This window comes from Bemisia tabaci, chromosome 1 (genome assembly GCF_918797505.1).
Source record: "Bemisia tabaci chromosome 1, PGI_BMITA_v3".
Taxonomy (NCBI): domain Eukaryota; kingdom Metazoa; phylum Arthropoda; class Insecta; order Hemiptera; family Aleyrodidae; genus Bemisia; species Bemisia tabaci.
The window spans coordinates 72114506-72140467 of NC_092793.1; the positions used below are offsets into that span (position 1 = coordinate 72114506).

The 25962-nt window shown below is 42.9% G+C and overlaps 1 protein-coding gene across 1 annotated transcript in view; it reads left to right on the plus strand.

Annotated features, from left to right (window-relative positions):
- Positions 1 to 2453: 2453 nt before the first annotated feature.
- ssh (Protein phosphatase Slingshot) overlaps positions 2454 to 25962 on the plus strand; it is a 142943-nt gene continuing 119434 nt past the window's right edge. The window contains 1 exon segment of the mRNA XM_019045645.2: positions 2454 to 3434. Within this exon segment, the coding sequence (XP_018901190.2) occupies positions 3126 to 3434 (309 nt within the window). The 5' untranslated portion in view covers positions 2454 to 3125.

Genomic DNA, 25962 nt, shown 5'->3' on the forward strand with positions numbered 1-25962 from the left:
AGCGACTTTGGATTTTTCAAAAAGAAGAATTGGAAAAGGGGACAAAACTATCAAAGTACGGAAACGTTGTCGGTGGTAATTGCGGGACTGACATCTGCGATGCCATTGTGGCAATGTTTTTGGTGAATAATTTGCACTATTTTCCATCGCTGCCGGGATGCAAAATGGCGCATTCGAACTCCAAAAATTTCATGGTAAACACTCTTGTAAAAGCAACGTAGAAAAGCCTTGAGAACTTCCGCAGCCATACATTGTACCTAAGAAAACTAGAGCGCCCGCAACTTTTTGTGTATGTAACACGGACATCCCGAGAACACGAATAGTTGCATCCAGACGTAGCCATTGAAAAAGTCCGAGCGCCTCCAATTTTTTGTGTTTGCAACACGGACATCCCGAGAACACGAATAGTTGCATCCAGACCTAGCCATTGAGAAAGACTGAGTGCCTTCAATTGTGTCCGTTTGTGATAACAAAATGTGTCACTCATTGCATGCATACGTCATCGTTGTAGTGCAGTTGGTGTATTTAATCAAATTCAAATAAAGAAATAGTAAATTAGAGATAAATATATAAATGAACTGGTTACCGTTCATGCAGTAATTACTCGCACGACTTAATCGGCGATTACGCTTTTAGTCTTCTTCTGAATCTTCTTCTCATTTTATTTACTTGGAAATATGTAAAAATCGTATCCTATCAATTATTCACTATCTTCCACACGTGGCAGCATTGCCAAATAGTGCAATTTGGGTGACAGTTGTCGGCAGAAACGAACGGAATCACGACCTATCGTGATCATCGCTGTTTCCAGGGTGACAAGTTTTTTAGATTTTAAAATTCCCTGGATTTGTAGATACTTTAAACAAAACCCCCGACTTCTCCCAGGCTCTTCAGTGTTTTTTGGCATGGTTTTGGATGAAAATTATAATCCAAAAAAATTCAGAGCGCAAGTGCAAATCGCGATAATTTTGTCGGTCGCGAATGCGGTATTGACATCCGCAATGCCTTCGTTGAAATGTTCTTGGCAGATGATTTTCGGAAATTTTCACCATCTGACAACGCGGCCTGGTGCTTCACGGCTCATCCAAATTTTAAGGATTTAATAGTAAACACGGTTGTAAATGTTTTGTGGACAACCCTCGGAACCAACATCGCAGCCTTATGTTGTCCCGAAAGTCAAAGCGCCTGCAATTTTTTGTGTAGTATGCAACACGGATATCCAGAGAACACGAATGGTTGCATCCTGACCTAGCCACTATTAAAGCCAAAGCGCCTTCAATTTTTCCCGCTTTTGAAAGCAGGACGCGTCTCTCTTCGCATTCTTATGTTGTCGATGCACGAAAAAAGGAAGGTTGGAAGCATTCAATGAAATTAGAAATGAACAAAAAAATGCGTAACTAAAATCTATTCTTTACTTGCAACCGGTGATGGTCTAATCTCTCTGCAAGCGTGTGCAACGTCAATTCAGCCGAAAAATGAGAGCCAACCAGAATTTGATTCCACATGGCGCTACACTGGGTATAAAGGGGCTATGGTAGTGATAAAAGAATATAGCGTATGAATTATCGGACGTTGCCATATTTCTTCTCATAAATTAATCATTTTTTGTTAACTTGCGTATATGCAGTTTTATTTTCTCTCTTGCTTTCTTTCGGCATTTTTCAGGGATAATTACGCAATTACAGGGACTTTAGTAGTGATAAGAGAAAATGCCGAATGAATTACCGGACGTTTCCAAATTCTCTGATAACTACGCATTTTTTTTTTTTTGTTAACGCGCGTACGCATTATTTCTTCTTGTTCATGCATTTTCAGGGGGCAATTTACGCAATTTACAGGGACTCTAGCGGTGATAAGAGAAACGCCGTATGAATTATTGGACGTTTCCAAATTTTTGTAATAAATTACGAATTTTCTTGCGTTAACTCGCGTACTATGCATTATTTATTCTTTTTTATGCATTTTTCAGGGGATAGTTTTCGAGTTTACTAACAGGGACTCTAGTAGTAACAAGAGAAAACACCGTATGAATTATCGGACGTCTCCAAATTATTAAAATAATTTTTTTTAACGCGCCTATGCATTATTTTTTCTTCTTTAAGCATTTTACGTATATTTAGCCGTTTTTATAGCGCAGCCTCGCGCTCTGCGACGCCCAATCGCCATTGCCCCCTACCCTCCCAGAGACCATCAGGCAATTGCTTTATGCATTTTTCAGGGGATAATTTTTGCACTTAAATGCAGCGCTTCCAAAATTCGAAAGAAAATGCCCATTACTTTTCTGCAAATCAACGTTTAATTTGAGGAAATTCGACAACGTTCGGATGGGCGCACGGCGTTTTTTCGGGCCTGCGGCCCGCGGGGCGTTGCGGCGCGCGTCCGGAGAGCGCGCCACGCGATTCGCGATGAACTTGGACGACGCGACGCGCTCGCTCCGAACGTCAGGACGTCAGTCTGTGATCGCGAGCGAGCCGGTTCGGACCTCTCCACGTCTCGCGTCCGGCTCCTCCGCCCCGAACGCTACGTTTCGTCCACCCCCTCCCCCTCCCCACCGGTCGGATCGCCCCTCGATCAAACTCCGATTTTCGAACATTACACCTCGACCAAATTGGATTAACGTCGCCCTTTGCGTGTCAAGTGATGCTGGAACCTTCATTTTATGTGCGGAATTTTTATTTAAATTGATATAAATACAAACAAAATTGTGTCAAATTCGCTGAAATATCAGTGGAATTAGGAGTTTTCCTTCTCTTTTGTTTTTAATGAAATAAACCGCTGAGAAATACAGAGAAAAAGAAATCGTCCTGAAAAACGCGTCAAACTCTCGGGGATAAATGAGGATTCTCAGTGCCGATTGAGATAGTTTCAAGTGTTTTTACATCTTTTTTTTTTATTAATTTACATAAAATTGTGCCGCGAGACGCGTCAAACGGAACGCGGTAGACAGTTTTGTGAGGGGGCTCAGTTCCGGAGGAAAAAGGCGTGAAACTGAAAGCGGAATATCAGTGGCAGATACGAGGGTTGTTTTCACGCTCAGATTGGATGCGCTTCTGCGGTGTTTACATTAGTCTCTCGGTGGGCTGTGGTTAGTTCGTATCCGACTCGGCGTGTTGCCAGTGTGGGTCATGTTGTACATATTGCCGCCTCCGAGCTCTCCGGCGCCGCCTTCGCCGTGGACGACGATCCTTTGCAACGGGGGCAGCAACGGCGCGGCGGAAAATTCGGGGGAGAGCAACCGCGGGTCCAACACCTCCCTGGCCGCCCTCTCGTCCTCCTCCTCCACCTCCTCCCTCTCCTCGAGCACCTCCAGCTCCTCCCTCCCGAGGTGCACCACCCGCGGCAACGCCTGCAAAGTGTGGCTCAACGCCATCCAGACCAAAAACCAGCCCGCCAAAAGGAGCTCCCACAAAGTCAAACTCCGACCCAAAAGACGCGTAAGTTGTTCCGTCTCATTTTATCACGTAGGATCGTGCTCATACTGCTGTGATAGCGAGGAGAGCCGTACTGCCGTGCGAAGGAACAACGCCGTATGTGCCTTTAGACGTTGCCGGATTTACGTCAATTAAAACCGGATTTTCTTGGAAAATTAAGAATATTTTCAGGGTCGCCACAGTCAAGGAATATCGGAAAACCGGGAAATGTCAGGGAATTTTAAAGAGTCCTGAAAAACCTGGAAATGTCAGTAAAAATGACAAAAATGTCAGGAAAAAATCGTCAAATCACCGCTTCATTTGCTTCTCTTCATTTCACTTTCTCGAGTGGGTTTGACGTTTCGAACAACAAATTTTGCCTGCAAACTATTTCTAACTATGTCTTTTTGAAAATTTGGCATTTGTTCAATTGTCAGATAATTTCACCAAAATTTTAGGGAATTTTTTTTCCAAATTCTGGCGCAAACCCTGTATTTTCCTTCAAATTTTTCAGATAATTTTGTTCGCAATTTGATCTATAATGCTCGAAAATTTCAAGGAGAAATATGAATAACTTTCCTCACAAATACATGTTTTGTCTAGAGAAATGTGGCAACTCTCGGATGTCCATACGGCGATTTTCCTTAGCACAGCAGCGTAACTCTCATTTTCGAAATCGGGTTTCCTTCAAAATTCGTCAGATCTCTTTCAGGTGAAACCAGTGAAATAGCTAAAATAGCAAAATTCGTCTTATATATTATATACTGGTGAAACGATACGAATCAGAAAGCCGTAGGTTCGCAAAAATTAAAGTAGTTTTAAAGAAAACAGCCGCACGGAGCATTATTGCTCAAGAGAGCCAATGAAAGCATTGCTTTTAAGTTGAATGTCGCCCTTTTCTGCCAATTTCTAATCTAAAAGTGTGTTTTTTGTGTGTCCAAAACGCAACCACGAAAGCATGCAGAAGATAACTCTTACGCCTTTCTTGCCTTAACACTAGCCTAACATGAAAATGAATAGTAGTACTTTTTTTATATTATTGAAATAAAATTGATCAACTTTTAATAATGCAAACAATTTCTAACAGTCTTTCGGGTGATAGGTGGAAATTTGACATAGGACGGTACCTTCCAACAATAAAAGTTTCCGCTCCGACGCTATTGAGCGTATTTTCTCAAAACATAATTTTTGTACTCACTTACGGCTCTCTTCGCTGTCATGGCAGCGTAGTTGTTCCTTAAATAGGTCCGTAGGCGGCCTCATATGGTTTACATTGTGACTGGAGTTCCGCAACATAGCACTGCAAAATCAACTACTTAACTCTTTAGCCATTAGTCATCACTAGGTGAGTGTCTGAGGGTTGACTTTCGATAGTCAAAGGGGAGGATAAGAGTGTGGGGCATCTAAAGTTATAAGTAATGTATATCGTCTCTGGTCCCGAAGATGCATACATTGCTTTATTGGTCAATGGGAGAGGTCGGACAAAATTTGGAAACTCTCAGAGCTTATGACTCCGTTTACTCACAATTTTTGATTCACATTTTTTGAATGGTTCCGTTGGTTTCCTCGTAAAATTTCCTTCTCTAAGCACCTCTTGAAATCCTAAATGTGACGAAATAAAAATCAAAATTTGCAGTTTTCGTCAAAAATTTTATGTCCGACCTCTCTGACAGACTCGACCCACTGTGCGCCGCTCAGTATAGCGAGTCGCTGGGAAAGGTCGGACATGATGAGGTAAATCTGGACTGCATTTTGCGTTTTGGAACTGCAATTTCTGGCTCATCTGTAAAAAAAAGTATGTGCAAGTGACGGTACACACGCAGGGTGTCTACAAGTCCGGAATTTCCGTAAAGTTCGGAAATAGTACTGATTTTTGTAAGGGCGGTCCGGAAGTACTGAAAAAGAACGGAAATTCCGTTCGAAGGTCCGGAATTTTCCATTTTTGTCGCAATTTGAGAAATTCAAATTTTGACATTTTTCGAATTTCGTCAGATGGAGCACTTGAAAAAAAAACACATTGTATCTAGAGTCCAGACTCTTAAAAACATCGACAAGAAAAAATACTCTTGATTCAATCAGATTTAAGCTTAAATCAAGAACCAAGCCTCTTAATTTGAGCGGATTTCCTTTTGATTTAAGCTTAAATCTGATTGAATCAAGAGTCCTTTTTCTTGTCAATGTTTTCAAGAGACTGGAGTCCAGACTCTGGACTCCAGATCCAACGTGTTTTTTTTCCAGTGAGGTACTGAAAAAGTGCTGAATTTTTCCGTTGAGGAGCTTCTGAATTTCTCGGGAATGTACTGAAAAAGTACTGTAAAAGTACTGGTTTTTGGCGAGCCTGTTTTAGTAGACACCCTGATACGTTGTTTTATACGTATTTTCTAAATTCTGTGGCAACCCTATAAAATTTAATATGTAACAAAATGTCTCCTGTGCGCCGCTCGGGCATTGCGGCAATAGCGGACAGCGGAGTTTCGCGACCCGACGCGCGATGACGGCTACGTCGCGCTTGGCGTGGCGTCGTCGTTGTCGTCGGCGACATGCGGTTTCGTTGTCACACTCTTCTGCCTCTCTCGGTGAGTCTTCTTCACTTTCCGGCCACTGCCCTGTTCCCGACCCCGGCTCCTAACTGTTGATTCGAGTCGCCCTCTCGAGGCCAGAAGCATCGTGGTAGGATCAGACGCTGGGCTACAAGACGCTTTTGGACGCAAGTGAAAGGCCTTGTCTCCACAGCCGGCTGATTGGTGAAATTGATAGATACAGCCATAAACATAGTCGAAATAGGGAGTATGGAGCGATCCTATTTTAGGGTGTCTACAAATCCAGAATTTTCGGGGAGTTTGGAAGTAGTACTGATTTTGTAAGGCCGCAAGTACTGATAAGTGTGGAAATTCCGGAATTTTTTAAAATTTTTTTGTCATCTTCGTCGCAATTTAAGATTTTTGAAATTTTTGTAATTTCATCAAATGGAAGCGAAAATGTACGGGATTTTTCTGTTGGAGGGGGTACTGAATTTCTCGAGAATGTACTGAAAAAGTACTGTAAAAGTACTTATTTTTGACCAGCCTGTTTTACGAGACACCCTAATCATCTGAGAAATGACTGTTCGAATGCAGTTCTAATAGCCTGCAAGTCCTTGAACGGCAATGCAAAAAAGGTTATGATGCTCCGATTGAGATTCAGCGTTCCTTCAAGATTGTCCCACCGAGCTATTGTCCATTTCATAGGAAACGCAACGCTGCCAACGGCCCTGAGAATGAACAAAGGACAGCCTTGTGGCTCGTGGAAGGGTTGCGCGAGCAGACCGGGGGCGAGCTGCGAGCGAAACGAATAAATATGATGAAAATAGCCCAACGAAAACGTGTCTAAACTCGGAGCTTTTAGAGCGATTAAAAACGCAAGGAAATTGTGACATTAGATAAGCGTATAGCAACTTTCCAACGATTTGGTTATAAATAGGCGGAAAGAAGAGAGCCGGGGTGGAGGGGGGATGTGAAACAAACGTAGGCGTGAAGCCAAAACCTAATTTGTAGAAACTACGGCTTTTTCACAATTTCGGCAATGTTTTAACACTTACCATGACTTTGGGACGGGGACGCGGGCAAGTTGGCCCGCGGCCACACGAGCCGCCAGATAGTGCGGTAAACTCTAGATATTTTACATTGCTTCAAATGGAGGAAAGCGCTGGTTTTTCCAGGACTATCCGGCATCGATGTGTTGACTTCAGCTGGCAAGCTGGCAAACATGACGACCACAAATTTAGCGAAAAGCCTTTCCAATGCTCGGCTGTTTTCCATTTTCAATGCATTCTTCGAACCGTTCCAATGACGGCTACGACAATGCTGACGTAAACGCGACACAAAGCATACCTCGCTTCTTTCGTCTCTCTTTTGATTTTCTACGTAAATCAAACGAAAAATAATATAATGATGAAGACGAGAAGGGATTGAAGAACGGACCACTAGACAAGGTGCGAATTTAAGCACAACTATTTTTCTCGCCAATATTTCACTAAGAACACAATTTGTGCAACGCAAATGACGGGAGCAGGGTGTGTGCCGTCAGTAGGAACCGGAAAATATGAGGAAATTCAATGTCGTCTAGAAAAATCAGGAAAATCGGTTGTGGATCAGGAAACTCCAATTGCGTCCAAGATTTGAAGAATGAGTTTTTTCAAAAGATAATTACATGCAGCTTAGCACTTGCAACGGTGAAACATTTGATTCAATTCATTAAATATGTCGGTTCGTGAATTCAAACGATTGTACATTTATACGCACAAAAAAAATCAGGAGATACAATGGGCCTGTTGCAAACTTTTGCTAGAGCAAAACTAAGAGTTGTTTCTTATAGATAATGCCTCAAAAATCACGATGAGCGCATCGGCAAACTCTGAAATGCACTCATAACTTCACAATCTGCGTAAGAAATTTGCGGTTTTTTGAGCTTCCCGCTTCAAAAACGATACTACGGCACAGGTGAACATTTGTAAGAGGAGTCGTTCCATCGTCGGCAATAATCATCATAGCCGACGCCAATCCGCCAAAACACGTTTGATGGGACGAGATAACACCTGAACTGGATTAGACCAGATAACAATCGGTGTGTTAACGTTCATATTTTCCACGCCCGAATGGATTGACCTTGAACTCTCCTTGAATTACGCGCGGAACTGCGTGCAAGCGTCGGCCATGATGAATATCGCCGACGATGGAGCGACTCCTCTAACAAAATGTTCACCTACGCCGTAGTATCGTTTTTGAAGCGGGAAGCTTAAAAAAACGCAAAATTCTTACGCAGATTGTGAAGTTATGAGTGCATTTCAGACTTTGCCGATGCGCTCATCGTGATTTTTGAGGCATTATATACAAGAAACAACTCTTATTTTTGCTCTAGCAAAAGTTTGCAACAGGCCCATTTAAAATATCATGGAAAATCAAAATAGTCCAAACTGAACTTTTAGTAGACACCCTTTGTAAGTAACTCTTGAAACTCTCATTTTTGTAGCGCAAATCGTGTTCTACTCGAAATTTTGAAGGGGAAATATATATCAGAATGCCTAAATTCATACTTTGACTAGTGGTCCATCCCAACCGTTTAACGATTAATGGTTCAATTACAGCCGACTAAGTAATTTAATTTTTTTTTCGTGTTGGGTTGGGGTTGCTTCATTGTAGATTTTATCAGTTATTATTAGATTATTTTAGTCATATTTTTCCCCGTGGGTGCGGTGAAAGTTTCTTGATTGCTCATCGAGCAAAATCCGCTCCGTTTTCGGAGGAACGGTGATGGCAGGGCTGGAAGATTTTTTCTCCGTCCGCTTTGTCAACGGAGAGTGGAGAATGAAAGCGTCATCGCATTGTCTCATCGTAAGTCACGAATGAGACACGCCAATGCATAATGTCAAATTAAGTATTTAAATTACCTTCAATTTGTTTACATTACACAATATGAGGCATTGTCCCCGTGGCGGGTTCATTGTTTTAGCGTACTTTTTTTTTCTTTCTTTTTTTCCCTTTTTTTGAGCTCGCCCACTCGGGAGAGCTCTTTGCGATCGATTTCTTTTAGCATTGGTAGTGTCCGTGGCGACAAATGGATGGTTCTCGTTGCCGTCGGAGGAACGGCCAAAATCCCATTGATTTCAAGGTCTAAAAGTTGAATTTTCGCGGGTTACAGTTTTCCTCCGTCGAACATTTCCGTTCCCTCATTCAACTGAGGATTAATTGTTCCTCGTTTGCTACACTAGAGAGCAGCACTTTCCAGTGACCGAGTATATCATAGCATGTTGCTATGGTTTTATAGCAAATTACCTAATTGTATGTTATCATCTTCTTATCTTTTCAATGCAGTTTTTGTGTGCAGTTGTACTTGCAATTTGTTATTATTTCTTAAAATAAAAAACATGGTGACCTCGACGTGATTTAATAATTTGTTCAATTAATTTTAAGTTACTAAGACTAAGATTGAGATTTGCGCATAATTAATGGATAATCCTTAAGATTGCCGTTATTGGTACCATAGAAGGTTAATTAACCTCAAAATAATTGCATGCTTGAGAGCTCGGTTGAGACTCGCATTGGGATCCTTTCAGAGTTTGTTTAAACCTCATATTAAGAATGCTTTAGGATTCGTTTGAGCCCCTCGCATTAAGAATGCTTGGGAGTTCGTTTGAGCCTCGCATTAAGAATGCTTGAGAGTTCGTTTGAGCCTCGCATTGAGTTTCTTTAGAGTTCGTTTTAACCTTAAAATACAGATGCATGAAGTGCTCTTTCGAGCTCCGTGCTATTTATAGTGCGCGAGGTGCTCCATTGAGCCACCGCATACATACAAAGGCGTGATGTGCTCCATTGAGCCACTCGCATACAAAGACTTGAAGTGGTCTTTCGAGCTCCACGCTAAAATTCAAGTGAGTTCCTTTTCCGCTCTTAGTGTATACCATAAGTATTGTGTAAGAATTATGGCAGAAACGTTCCTCCGAACCGTGCTCAATTATAGTTTCTTGAACTCTGTGCCGATAAAAATTCAGAATTTCAGACTGCCAGCTTAACAAAGTATAACCTTAATTCAAGTTGGCGACTTGATTTAAAAAAAAATTAAAATTAAATCATATGGTTTCATTACATTGTTGACAAGTTAAGAAAAAGCTTATCAACGATGAAAGCCAGAAACAAAAATGCGATGGCAAAAATAGCCATTGCAACATTTGCCGCAAAATCACATTCATAAAAGATAATTCCATTTCTCTCTCTTTATTTCTCTTTATTTATTGAAATGAGAAAAATTTGACTTATGAAATTACGTCATAACATTTTGCATCGGCATGTAACCTCTGATAATTGGGTAAAGATTCATTTAATACGTATACAATTTTAGAAAAAAGCATTAATAGTTGTTAATAGTTTCCCAAAGGCGAGCTCTCCAACACAGTAGTGTTGGAACCAGCAGCTTGTTTTCTTTTCATATCCTCCGCTTTTCACCCGATTACACATACCTGCTATCATCTCCGTTTTTGTGAAAGCACCAGCGGATGCGACCTCTGTTTGCTTTCTAGCCACGGTATTTTTTAAGCACCTGCTTCCCCTCTGAAAGCACTTTCTGTGAGCAGGACATGCAGGGCGTCCGTCCACTGGTAAGGGAAGTCCGGAAATTGTACTGATTTTTGGGAACGGCCCGGAATTACCCCAAAAATACGGAAAATTAGCACGAAGGTCCGGAATTTTTCTCCTCAGGCCTCGCGTTTTCTATGCAGCCTGGAATGTACACCATGGAGAATTTACCCCACAATTTTTTATTGCTTCACCTGAGAGAGCTTAATGAGCTGAGTTCGCATAGTATTTTTCATAACTTTTTTCTGAAACGGGAAATTACGGAAAAAATAGATTTGAATGTGAGAAAATGTGCCGCCATGTGACATCATCTGGCGACATTTCGCCATTTAAAACGCTTGTATCCTAGCAGATTCGGTTATTTTTCCAAGTTTTCCTCCAATATATAGTTGTTCAATTTAGAAATCAAGGATATCCTCGTGCACAGTTCTCAGAGTAACTTCATTTTAAACATGAACTTTAAAACAAAATCAGACACCTGAAAATTCTCCATCCCTTAATTGAACATCGATCCTCATTGCAGTTTATTTCCGCCAGATCGCGATTGTGCAGTAATCGTTGATCTGCAAGCCACCAATGAACTTCGAATTTCGTGACTACGTCTTTTTTGCCGGAATTCGCGCTTGAATATTTTTGAAGTTACTCAATTTTCCTGACGAGAAGGACCTGAATTTCTAGGGATAGCACTGGAAAGTACCGTAAAGGACGGGGTTTTTACCAGTCAGTTTTGAGTATCCTGGAGAGGGATTTTCAGAAAGCATTTTGGGCCGTGATAACCAGTGCACCCTTTTCCCGGAACCAAATCCTAATTCCGGAACTTTCGAAATTCTTGAAATGCTCCGGATCTTCTTTTTTTTTTTTTTTTTGAGAGCTTGCGCACTCTAGGTATAGTTCATTGGCCTTAGTCGTGTAGACAAACAGCCACCGCTAAATGATGGGAAGATTACAACAACAGTAGAAACAGAAGTACAAAGGAAGAAACGAAGAGAAACATCCATGCCACTCCACGGTGACAAGATCTGAGACCATCAAATCTTGCCACCGTGGCCGGGATTCGAACCCGGGACATCTAGGTCTGTGATCAGTTGCGCTAACCACTGGACCAACCGATGTCGGCTCTCCGGATCTTTTGAATTTTCCGGAACATGCGCGGAACTTCCGCAAAAATCTAAAAGGAATTCCGGCACTTTTGACGGACCTGGAATGGGAGCACTGGTGATAACTGCATAATAGTTCCTTGGGGACTGCTGCATGCTGGCCGTACGCCTCGGCAATCCTGTACATCAGGCGTGCCATCCATTAACCACCTCCTTTAAGTTGTAAACTGATTCCCTTTTATAACGCACGGCTGTCAGAGAAGAAGCCTCTGTTTTAAGAGATCCCCTAGCATTCCTCTTTTGATGCGATCACCCTTTCATTACCTCACTCTCACCAGAACAGAGTTTTGCAAATCCTTTCATTTTTTTGTCATCATTCGTGATTTTAATCGCGCAGCCTTGGTCGGACAGTGAGTCCCGCTCCTAAAAAAGATGGTTCCCTGCCTCTCCAGTTTCAAAACTTGCACAGCGAGAACTAGAGTCCCTTTATACCCAGAGTTACGACAACTCACTTTTGGTTGGGCCAGGATTGGGCTGAAAGTGGCCTTAAAAAAATCCAATTCTGATTGGTTCTCGCTCATGGAGGCCGAAACGAGTGCATCAAGATGGCGGTACCTCGAATGTGAACAAGAATAATGAAAATATTACCTAATTGTGGTTTATCAAGAGTAAATTGTTATTGCCATCGGTCCAAAATGAAAATAGATTAAGAAATTATTCACAAAACCAATCTCATTTTCTTTTTAATTGATCAATTTGTTGATGTTGTTGTTTTTGTGTGACAGACATCGCAGGATTCCTGATCCTTATCCCTCAATATCGTTCGTTTGGGTGCACTCGTTTCGGCTTCCATGGCCAGCCAAGGACGGCTGCCAGTCAGCTGATAATCGAGTTGTCGTAACTCTGGGTATAAAGGGACTCTAGCGAGAACAAGCGCTGCAATACCCGTTGGGACGCAGGAGGGCCAGGGATGCTACAGGGTCATTCGTTTTGCAAGATCGAATGAACACGTAGCCCAGATTTTGCATAGGAGGAATCCCTACTTTCCTTTCCCTTCTTTTGCATTTCGGGGTGGGAGTCTTCCCTATCTCCTCAGCCACGTGCCTGAACGCAAGTATGGTATTTTTCAATCTTCTGGTGTTCGCGACTTTTTTTTCCAAGAAGAATTTTGCCTTCATTTTGCCGAATTTCGCGTGTTTTTTCGGTAGAGTACCCAGGTATGTGGGGGGAGTCCAGACACGTCGAGATATGAAGCTCTTAGGGCCCAAAAAGGCAGCCAACCTGCTTCCAATACGCAAAACACCAGACTAAAGCCGCGGCCAATCCTCAGATTCTAATATCATACCAAGATGGCTAATAATGCCCATAATTAGGCGTTTTTCCGCAAAAATGAGTAAATTCATGCAAGCATAAGTCAAATACGTGCTTTACAAATGACAAGTCGTTGAAACTGTAATAATAAAGCACTGCGGATAATTCGAAGTCATAGGTTGGCTACCCTTTTGGGGCCTATAGGAGCTTAATACCTAAAGTAAAAATTATCGACATGGCCGTATCCGCCCCATGTAGGTTTATATTTCGGTTGATGTTGCTGTATTAGGCTCTTGTGCAAGGGCTAGCGTTCTTTTTGTGGGGCTTAAAAGTCAAAATCCGCCGCGATTTTTGACTTGATCGATGCGATTAATGGCTCATCAGTTGGACCGCGTCAAGAACCCGGAGCCAATGACCTTACGTTTTTTCCGTAATATATATTTTTCGGGAAATTTTGCAAGATTGGCATGATGACGAGCGAAGACGGCGAGGGCCGCGAGGTCCATCGCAGCGTGCGCCTTTGCTTCGGAGCGCTGCGCCGCAAGCCGCCGAGCTGGGCCGACCGTCTCTTTCCGCGAAGAGCTAAATAACGGCTTTTATCTTTGATCCTGGGCCGGGTGGCTTGGCGGTAGCGGTGGCATGGCACGGCGGCGGTGGTTGCAGGAAGTGCGGAGAAGTCAACGCCCGTCGCCGCGCAGCGCCGCGTCGGGCTACGGTCCACGGTCGGTGCCGATGCCATGATGCCCGCATCCGTATCCCCGTGGGCCTTCCTAGCGCCGCGACCGCTCTTGTGCCAATATTTTCGTCGCGTACTCGCCGGACGTCGCGTCGCGTCGTCGGTTCAAGGTGGCTGGGAGCCCAGGCCGTCGCCAGATCGTCCAGTGAAAGTGCTCGTCCGCTAGCTACCATCATAGAGTTATACAGAGTACACAGGCTCAGTAGAGACTGTACAGCAAAAAGCTAAGGGTGTCCAGCGGGCCAATTGTTGAAATTGTTTGACAAAGCCATAGAAAATGAAGACAAAAGGGATATGGTTGGAGCCTATTGGTGGAAGAGGAGGTTGCAATCGACAAAGGAGGCAAGTAGTAGACCAACTAACGGCAACCGACAAGAGACCCATCATTTTCCCTCTCGGTCCGTAAGAGCCACTAGTTGCAACCAACATGATCGCGCCATACTACCTATGTCTTCTTTGTCTATCGCTTTGTCTATTAATTTCAATAATCTGTCCGCAGATCTAGTGGCCATGAAGAGGGCCGATGGGGTGCACTGTCGAAAGAAATGAGCGTTGCTTGCGGGGACAGTGTGGGAGAGCAGCGTGATTTAGGCTTGCACGGGGTGTCTACCGTTAGTAAAAACCGGAAGATAAAGAATTCAATGTTATCAGTAAATATTAGGAAAATTGGCGATAGATCAGGAAATTCTGAATACTTCAAGCATTTTTCAAACACTTGATACATTTCATTAAATATGTTGATTTTGAAATCAAACGGGTGTCAGTTTATTCGAGCGAAAAATCAGGAAATCTCGTCCAAATTATCTGGAAAATACAAAATTAAATTTTAGTTAACACCCTGTATGCAGAATGTGCTCGATCGTCCGATCCGTAGATCGCGGGTACACTTTGGCACGCGCAGTATGGTATAGGCAATTTGCCTCATCGGAACACATGCGTAACGGTGTAGCGTTTGAAGTATTTCTACGATGTTGAAGGCGCTATGTCGCACAGTGGATCGAGTCAATTAGAGAGGTCGGACATGAAATTTTTGACTAAAACTGGATATTTAGATGTTTATTTTGTCAAAATTTAAATTTCAAGGGGTGCTTCTGGCAGAAAATTTAACGAGGAAACCAATGGAACCACTTGTAGAATCTCAAACTCTTGTATAAACGGAGTTATGAGCGTTTAAGGCTTTCAAAATTTGTCCGACCTCTCCTATTGACTCGATTCACGTGTGTCAGTCCGTCGAGTGCACGCGGACGCGCCCTTTTACTGCCCGCGATAATTCGAATTAGCGGCGTCAGCGAATTAAATGTAGGAGAAAAGTACTTTTTTTTTTTTTTTTTTTTTTTTGCTTAAAACCCTGCAAATACTTCGATTTTGATAAAAATCCATAAATTACTGCTCGTATACTGATTTTTGTTTGAAGCCGAGAGCCGTTCTCTTTATATGACTCTTAAAACTGAAAGGTGAGGCTGGAACAATGTACCATGTACGTTTTCTATAATTTTAATGTATAGGAAAGGAAAAATCTTCGTATCATCCTTGGTCTTAATTTATTTTTCTATTTATAAAAGAAGAGGTGCCGCTAGTTAAGTTTGCACTTGTTCGCATTCCGCTTGCAAGCGCCCGCGCATGCGAAGCAGTCGTCCAAAAGAGATCTAGGATCAAGGATTAAATACCTACCTATGTAAATGATCAAAGGAAAATCAGTTAGATTTTACGTAATTTTTTCACAATTTTAAATGACAGTAATCCACATGCAGTGTGCAAAAACTTGATGGTAGTTCCAAATTGAAAAGCGCTGACTCCGCGAGGAACTAATCGCTCCAAACGCAGTGCGAACACACGGAACGCACATTAGCGCCTACAAGACTGTAGGAATACTTCATGCATTGCGCGTACAGTACGGTGCGCGCTCAGCGCCTGCTAGCGCCTGCAAGAGTGCATGAATACTTCAAGCATTGCGTATACACCGCGTTGCGCGCTTTCATCGTTAAAAATTTGCGATTCCTCGGTGCTGGACCTTACCGCAGTGTACTTTATTCCCGACTAGTGCACACCACCTGCAATCCTTGGGGGGGGGGGGGGGGGGGGGGGTTTAAAAACCAAGCCGGAGTTATGACTATTTATATTTTGCATTTCAGAAAATGTATATATGTAAGGGTCTCGAGGAAAAACCCATAATCCTAATATGTTTTGTTTAGGGGATATGAAATTGCTGAGTTACGACTGAACTTTTGCCCTCTCGTGGCGCGAAAACTAAAAATACCGCTCTCAACTTACTTTTCAAGACATCTTTGAGAGTTCTCTGCCAAAAGTTCAGAATCCAATTTTTTTCGACCCGTAAGTCGACAAAAATCACACTAATAGAAATTTTGTTTTCTTGTATTCTCACCAGGAAATGCATACGATGATGAGTTTGAAAACTTTTCTTCCTGTAGACGGAAGTAAATAGATGCGGTGGTTTATCTTTTGCACTTTGATAACAGAAATTAATGTAGGTAATTAGACAATATCTTCAGCTTGCGACCTTGTCAGTCAGCTAATACTGCAGTATTCAAATACAGCGCCTGCTCATGCTTATTTACTTCACACTGCTTTATCAACGTAGCCTTGTATAACATCTCTGAGGTAACGCTGTATACTCTCGATCCTAATGTTACTTGCGCTCTTTAACTCTTTTATTTCTCACTGGGTGGTTGCTGCCAGTGTTCCAGTTCAAGGTAAAGTTTTTTATTTTCTCGATTCAAGAAAAAAATATTTATCGGCAGCAAATTCAATAGTTTTTACTTTCTCAGCTATATGTATCGCATAATATCGGAGGTTCGTGCACGAAAGTAGTACCGCACCTCTAAATAAAATTCGCTTACGCAGTCCCTAAGAAGTGGTTGAAATTTCACCTCTCAGTAAGATGAAATTTCATGTTGCTTCTGTGCCCGGTGCGAATCCGTAAAAGGCTCCTCAAGACTCTTCATGGTAATTTCGTATGTTTGTTTTGTTTCCTAACGCAATAAAACAAAAGCCGGTTACGTAAGGAGTCAACGGAGCTCTGCAGAACGTTACGGCAAAGATATGGCCCCTGGATGTGACCACTGTGAAGCATGGGTGGTGAGCCAGGGCAGGCCAGGGCGGCGGCATGGAGTACGGTGTTCATCGCATATTGATGGGCAAGTAAAGGACTAGCCGCGATTGTCACTGAGTTTACTTTCTAAACACTTGGGCGGCTTGACAGTGGCACTGCGCACGCCACCACGTCCACGTCACTTTCACTGAGTGGTGGGCCCACAAGTCCCGGCCACGACGCTTGTCGGATCGCAACGCAAATTCAGTTTATTCAATATTCAAATCCGCGGAGTCCTTCCAAAAGCCATTGACGGATCCACCGAATTTGTAATCTCAATTTAAAACTACGAGAATTTATCGATTCTTGGAGGTGCCAGATGCTCCGCTAAGAATCGATTGTTTAGTATAGGTTTAAATGGAGGAAATCCGGTGTTCCCTAATTGCTGGATCCGCTTTTGTCAAAAGCTCTACAGGAATTCCGTTTCGGGCTAGCGTGTATGCATTTCACACAGGACACTTAGCCAGGATTTTGTTTCGGGTATAATTTCGGGGGTTGTTTTGCAAGGTTGACGGCGGCGCGGCGGTGGTGATCCAAAGGGAACCTGTGGAGTGTTCCCCATACGGAAAAAGTACGTGTACATTGCAGAGCGTGGATTTTGAAAATCTGGTACGGAAATACCGAAAACGTGCGGCTTTTTTATGTGAAAGCACGGAGATTCGAGACTTTTCCGACAAACTGAGAGGAAGAGTTGTTCTCATCTCTCCACTTACTAATGTTTATATTATTCAATTAAACATCCTTATTTTTATATTTTATGCATATTTAAGTGCTGATTTATTAGTACAGTACTTAAATATTATTTAATTAATTCTTCCTCTCTATAATTTACTACGTTCCTGCGAAATTCCACCTAGATTCTGCGCTTTTCAGTTCATTTCTGCAGGCTCCCAACTTTCCGTCCTCCAAATTCGAACTTGTCTTTATCATTTGCATACTCTGTCTTCGTTATATTTTAAAATGCGTGTCAGGTGAGGGAAAAGTGAGGAAAGAGCCATGGGATAGCAAGGATTTAAGATGAAACGCGCCAGTAAACATGCTTATCCTTTTCTTCTTCTTTCTTTTTTTTTCGGGACCAATTTACCCTTTCTAAAATTCGCGTGTACCACCAAACTCTTTAGATAAAACAGTTATATTTCGAAAATAAGTTTTCTTGGATTTTCGGAAGCGTAAATGCCGCTCTCCTGAAGAAAACTCTCAGAACTTTGAAGGCCTTCCGCTCAATCGTTAAAATTTCTTACAAAATAAGAATTGAAAATTTCATGAAATTTTTTCAGGAAATTTGGCTTTTATTCACAAAATTTTAAAAACTTTTTGATATTTTATAGAAAATCCACGAGAAACAAGTCTTTCCACTGCGATCTTAGCGGCAATCCTTCAGGAGTATTCTCTCGTAAGCATTTCGGTCTTTGCCGTACTCGGCAATGCAGCGCCTAGCTGATGAGCAGCGTTGCCACTTGGCACTTGTAATATCCTCATCTCGTGCGGAATTTTCGGATATGTGGCGGTCCCGCCCATGACCGGCGGGGCGGCATGATGAAGACCATTGCACATGTTTACGGTTACGGATACACATCTGACCATCCGCATCCGTTGGCGCGGGGGGGGGGGGGGGGGCGGCCAGGGGGCGCCTGCGCAGCTCCTCGGCCCCTCCCGCAGCTCAGCTCTCTTTCGCACGTCAAATCAAATGAATCACTTTCCGGTTTCCTCCTTGTTCCCAAGTCGGAACTCGCCGTCGCCGCGTGGTCGTACGCTGAGCCCTACCGCAGAACGGCATCTTGTCTTCGGGCTCCGTGCGGGATTACAGGTTCACGATCAAGTGCGGAACTTACGCAGTGCGACCCACATTAAATTTCCGGCTCTGACTCTCGATGGACTGACTACCTGGCGTAAGAGCGTAATTACACTCTGCAATGAACCCTGTCTCTCATACAATTCAATGCTTTTCCGGGCTCATCTCAATGTGTAGTTACGCCCTCATGTCAGCCGAGCGACGATTTAACGCTTTGTCAGTTCGCCTTCTGTTTTTGGTGTAGGCAACACGAGCCTCCCGTGGTTGAGTGGTAGCACCGTAAATGTCACGTTCATGCAGAACAATCATTAAATATTCTTCTACTGAACGCGAAGAGGTAATGCTAGCGCATCGGGATTTCGCCTACAATTTTTGGTGTAGGCAACACGAACTCTTACGTGATTGAATGGTGGTACCATCGTGAAATAACACTGTGAAAAAAAGTCTGGTAGTGGTGCAAGACTGTCTACCTACGTATGCTCCCCAGAAAACCTTTTAACCCAACAGGAGGATCCAACAGCTAGATGGTTATAATCACCACTGGCAGGACTCTGGCACTGGCTTGCCAAAATTCAGTGACTCTTAGACTTACTGCGGATCATATTTATTCGAATATTCTAGCCTTTACAATCGGGCTTTTTATCCGTGTACTAGCCGCCAGATCATCAGCCAGACCGTAAAGTCAACTGTAAATGCTAATCCGCCACTACCCATAAAAATAGTAATTATAGCGACCCTAAGCTTTAAGGCAGTAACTGGGGCAAGCGGCATCCCTCCAAAGGCAACGCATATTATCGATCCTGAAATATTCCGTCTGCTCTCTTCTAAGTCGATGCGGGCGGAAAAATTCAGCAGTGGCGTGACGTGAATAATCGATTTTCGATATTTTCCTATTTAGTTATGACAAAGAATCGATTATTGAGGTGTTCGATGCGGACACCCTGCAAATCGATTCTTTTCCATAGGTTTAAATGACAGATCCATCGATAAATCGCAAAGCACGCCACGCCACGGAAGTTCAGACATAATTCCTTTATTTGTGGAGAATGTATAGGCAGAAAACGTCATGTTGCGGATCGTTTGCCAAAATGAAGACATTTGAGTTACGGACCACTCTGCCGTGCTAAGGATAAACGCCGTATGAACCTTCAGACGTTGCCAAATTGTCTTTGATAAAACATGAACTCCCTGGTAAACTTATGAATATTTGTCTTCCAATTTTTCAGAGAATTTTGTTCGTATTTTGATCTAAAGTTCCTGAAAATTTCAAGGAAAAATATTCATAATTTTCCTCAAAAATGATCATTTTATCGAAGGAAATTTGGCAACGCTTGGATGTTCATACGGCGTTCTTCCTTAGCACGGCAGCACTATAGTCGAGTCTTGACATTTCTCCGATCGTCAGACGTTCTCGAAGCTCCTCCGCACTGGTCAGCGTTGTCAGCGCGTGCAATATCTCAACCGATTCTCACAGTGAAAAAGGGTTATTTTTACTCTACCTGGCAACGCGTGCCTTATATTCTTGGCCGAGATAAGGCCGGGCCGCCGTCAATTGATTACGGAAGTGTAATCGGAACGAAGGAAAATGACGCGGAAAAGCAATCGCCCAGTCGCGCAGCATTTATTTGCCCTTTCTTTTCGCTCTCTTCATAGAACCACTCGCATCCGCATTTTTCGCATCATTAAAATTTCGGAAATTGTATTATATTTTTATCAGGCAGGAGTTGATCGATATTAGACATGATGTTGAGCTGGCCTTCATTTTTTGTCGTGTTGCCAAGATCGAAAAACTTTGCCGAAAGGGGAGGCTGCCGGTAAATGCGGGGGCGGGGTAATCTTTACGATTACAAAGATCCCGCTCCTTTAAAAACTGTGAATATGCTTCAACGCGTGTCCGAAGCTAGTACTTATCTGGCTGTCAGTGGCGGACCGTGAATGATCAATTATCAACATTTCCCCATTTGAAGCTATAAAAAAGAATCAATCATTAAGGTGTTCGTTGCCAACACCCTATTTTTATCGATTATTTTACAAAGGTTTTAATGGCAGATCAATCGATATACCGCGAAGCACGCCACGCCACCGGTGGCCGTCGTCGGAAAAAGGGACCTTACCGACAAGAAATAATTTTTCAGAAGAGCATTTTTCCCGAACTCTGCCTGAGAACCGAAAGTTGAGTTTCCTAGTATATAAATTGTGATCGGTACAATTCATTTTAGCATCAATTGTGTAGACGTAAAGTCAAGCACGGGTACAGAAAATGCCTGAAAATACAGGCACGGGTAGGCCTCCCCCCCCCCCTTCGTTCTCTTTGTCTATCGTTTTGTCTATCAATTTCAATAATCAGCCTTCGGTCGTTCCCGGCTCACTCCTCACCCACCCTGCAGGCCAACGTTGTGGATCACGTACAGAATCCATGTCGTCCCCTGTTGTTAGCACCGATTGCCCAGCTCAAAACTAATTACCTTCTGTGAGGCGGGTCGATGCTTTTTCATCACGGGAACAGTTTTTGCTTCGATTCTGTGTACCTCGTTATGATGAGCTCAATCGGTTTTTAACGATCCGACGGACTCTTTGATTAAGCGCCTCATTTGTCGGTGGCCGGAACGTGGACACCAAATCGCTGCATGAATCTCGCCGCTCGGCGTAGAGTTTTCGTGGATCGTAACGGGAGAGAAAGAAGTCCGTATTGGCGGATCCAGGAAGTTGGAGAAATTGTTTTCTCTCCATTTAAACCTATGGAAATGTTTCCATTCTCGGAGGGGCGATTATTCAACGCAGGTTTCAATGGAGGAAAGCCCGTGTTGCCAAACTGCTGGATCCACACTGAAAAAAAATTCTCGGCGTTTTTACGAAGGTCCGTTGGTACCTTTGCCATCTCACTTTTTTTTACCAATTATTGGTAATTTTACCAAGACAGACTGGTAAGCTTACCTAAAAACCGGTATTTTTACTGTTTTTTCCAGGTAAGAATACCACTTTTATTGGTAATCAATTCCCGGTAACTTTGCTATTTTATCTCGGTAATTCTACCACAGTCGATAAAAAATATTGGCGTTTTTACCATGGTCCAGTAAAATTACCAATTCCATAAATGGTATTTTTACTAAGAAAAAACTGTGATCAAATAGAGCCCTGAATTCTTGGTAATTTTACCCTTTTCTTAGTAAATACACCGAGATTTTTTTTTTCAGTGCATCTCTGCTGCCGACCTCCGAAGCTCCCGTCGTTTCCAGACGACTCCGTTGTCATTCGCTTCCGGTTCTCGTTGACTTAGTCGGATTCGATGTCTCATATAGCACCGCATAATCTAATAAAGTAACAAAAACACAGAAAAGTATTCGTTTGCGCTTTTTGCCACCCCGGAGTGCTGATCTATCCGACTCAAAATAGAAAAAAGACGGTCCATTTTGTCTACGGGCTGACATGATATTATACAGTCAAATATTTTCGTGGTGTCGGTTATTTTGCTCTAATTTTCCTTCGATCAGTTCAAACAAAACAATGAAGAATTTGCGTGCACATTTTTTACTGCTTCATCCAAAAGTGCTTAAAGAGCTGATTTCACAGTATTTTCCATAATTTTTTTCTGATATGGGAAAGAGTATAAAAATAGATTTAACAGTGAGAAAATGCGTCGCCCAGTGACGTCACATGGCGGCATTTCCCATTTAAACACATGTATTTTAGCAGATTAGATCATTTTGTCATGTCTTCTCCAATAATTTTTCAATTCATCGACCGAGGGTAGCCTCGTTCTCAGTTCACTCGGTAGTTTCCACTTAAACACAAAATTCATCAAATTTCAGACACCTGCAAATTCTCTATTTGGTCGATCAAACTAACCTGACCCAACGGAACCAACCGAAATTTTGTATCACTTTGTGTTCCCCTCTTATTTTTTGAAGAGAAAGAAACTAGGGGGTACGCTCCCGGACCGCAGCGGTCCAACTCCCCGAAGCGCTTCGTGTCTCGGGCGTTATGCGTCACTCGTCTTCAGAATTTCATCTCATACACGGTTATTCAAAAGTCACGCACCACTGGCCATAACTTTAGTTCTAATAATGAAGATATCGATTTGCGGTTTTTAACGTGTCTCCTCATATTGATAGGGAAACGTTTTTAGGTACTTTCCAGTTTTTGACTCCCTCAGGAAGAGAGGGGAAGGGGTGCAACTCAAAAATTTCAAATGGCCACCCCCATCATGGCTAGTGGTGCGTGACTTTTGAATAACCCTGTATAAAAAGATTTGGTCAGTCTTCCTTAGTGTACAGCGGGATTGGTGCCCGGGTCACGAGTCACGAGTCGGCAGCGGTGCAGCAATGACAAAAACACTCCGGGGAAAGTCGGACGCAGCCGAAGCGGCGCGGGTGGGGGGTGGGGGGGCTGGGGAAAAACGGCAAGTTCGAAAAACGATTGTTCGCCGGTGATCTAAAAAATTAATCGATGACGCGGTGCGGTGCGGTGATGGTGATGAGGCGGGCCGAGCACAAAGATTGCGTTCACAATTGCTCGACGGCGGTGGCGAAGGCGGCAGGTGCTTGCTTTCACAAAATCATCGGGGTCCGGGCGCCGCGCAGCGCCGATTTAACTTTCCCCCGGGTGCGGGTTCGGGTTCGGGGCTCCCGCACCGTCTCCCCGAACCAGAACCTCGCAAATCGAGCGTAAACTGGGTGCAGATACGCGCTTTTGCACTGCCCGCAGCCTCCGCTCCGCCCCGAGAAGTAATTTCAGCGGTGAGCATATACCGCTCGCTATGGGATTTCGTCAGTTTCCACGCCCCGTTTCGCAACTCGCCCAAATCGCAACGTTGTAATGGGCCACTGGACGGTGTAGGACCGTGTTCGTAGTCGTTTCTTAAACAGCTCCGTTTCTCCAACGTGGTTCAATATCGATCGCGGAACGGCGAAAACGCGTAAATTGATCGGGTTGTTGCAAAATATCCGCTCCAATTTTATTTTTTCCGAAGGAAACTGAATGAACATCACAGCTTGAAACTGACCGAAAAACACTGATGTTGCTTTTTCGCCATCGATTATAAAAGGCTATAAGAAATTGTGTATAGAAATTCGTGTGCCTTGGAAATCATCAAGTTTGATACGGAACCACCTTAATATTTACAAAACACACATTATATATTTTCCTTTAATACATATTTTTTTTCATCAATTAAAATGAGAAAAATCCATACAGGATGTGCAAACATTTCAAAATCATGAGTTGAATAACGCTGACTCCGCCAGATTAAATATTAGAGCCGAACACAAAGCGGAGCGGCGACGCACTGGCGCCTACAAACCTAACAGGGATACTTCACGCATTGCGCAACGCGTGAAGTTTCCCTGTTAGGTTTGTAGGCGCCAATGCGCGTTTCGCGCTGGCTGCCCGCCTGCTGCACCGCAGCGTGCCACGGCGCTTGAAGCAACTATTTCATACCAGAGGTATTGCACAGTATCATACGAAACTGAAGGTGCTCTAATATATTAGGAATGGCAGGCATCCATCAAAAGTACGGAGCTTTCCTCGCAAAATAAATCAAGATACTACGGCTCAAAAAGAGAGCAGTATTCTAAAAACTCACTAAGTCCTAGCATCCACAATTAGTAACGCTTAGCATACATTTTATCGCCTGGCTGTTGCTTAATCGCCATCGGCTATAAAAGGCTATAAGAAATTGTGTAGCCGGCTATAGAAGCTATTGGAAATCTTACAGCCGACTGTAGGTCTATGGTATTTTGGAACACAGATTCTACTGCCAATTTTTGCCAGGGTTATTTAGTGGTTTAAATTTTGTGTAAAGGCAAATCATTGCAATCTGTTCAGGATCACTCACAACGAGAAAAAAAAATCTAATCTGCCGCAAACATGTTTCCGTCCAAAGAGCAACAGCAAGAACGTACCCGTAACACGGATTCCATTGTTGGAAACATATTTTGAAGTAGGATTCACTTCCGAGACATTCGGCAGTTGCGCAGCTATAAGCGATATCGAGGGCCAACTTGGTGCGATCCTACCGTTGCCATGGCGCCGATAGTAAACAGAATTGTTAGCTAGTTGACGAAAAACTTTGTTTATGACTTAAGTACCAGGAACTGAGCAAACTCACAACCCGATCGACGATGTATCAGAATCGTCGAGTGGGACGAGTGCATACTGCTCGGGACTATTGATCTGTTGCAACTGCATCCTCGCTTACATTTCTTTTTATCAAATCAAAAGGCACAACACAACGTATGAAGATTTTCACAAAATATTCCTCATTCAGATAAGTAAATTCATGGAGGTTTTTAAGAAATGACGTTGCACTGAAAAAAAATTCTCGGCGTTTTTACCAAGGTCAGTTGGTACCTTTACCATCTCACTTTTTTTACCAATTATTGGTAATTTTACCAAGACAGACTGGTAAACTTACCTAAAAACCGGTATTTTTACTGTTTTTGTCAAGTAAGAATACCACTTTTATTGGTAATCAATTCCCGGTAACTTTGCCATTTTATCTCGGTAATTCTACCACAGTCGATAAAAAATATTGGCGTTTTTATGAAGGTCCAGTAAAATTACCGAGAAAGTTGAAAAATTTTACCGAGTTTCTCGGTAAAATTACCAATTCCATAAATGGTCATTTTACCAAGAAAAACCAGGATCAAATAGAACCCTGAATTCTTGGTAATTTTACCCTTTTCTTAGTAAATACACCGAGATTTTTTTTCCAGTGTATAGCCGAAGATACGCGTTTTTGAAGTTTCACTGTTGGAATCGATATCGAATGACCTTGATCGATACAAAGTATTGCCAACATAGGGATTTATCGATCAGGATCGACGATTCTACAATCGACCCGCTGCCCTGTTATCTTACTAGCTCGTTCCACCTTCCATAACCGTGTCAACGGGGTGAGGGGGGGGGGGGGCGTAGACGTAAAGTATGGTTAAGGGTGGACGTAGATCATGCGAACACGGGTATGCGTACTGGAGCATAGTCACAGCATACTCGAGTGCACAGGTCGCGAGCCGAGTTGCAAAATTTCATGTTCATGACATTTCTTATGATTCTGCCATGGATTCAGAATGCCGTTACATGTGGATTGCATTTTGCAAAAAGGAACCACTAGCATTGCAATAATGCTAAGATTGTGCAACTTTATCCTTTGCCATAAGATTGCGGAAATTATGAAAAACTATGAAATTTAGATGGTAATTTTTGTCTTAAATTTACAGTTTTTAGCGAGGAAAATAGAAACTATTAAGGGATAATCGGGTTTTTCCTCCAAGACAAAAAAAGTTGCACAATCTTAGCAACATTGCAATGCTAGTGGTTCCTTTTTGCAAAATGCAATCCATGCGTAAAGCAGTAAAATCTCAATTCTAGAAAAAATTATTTCGAGTCTAATTTCGAAGTTTT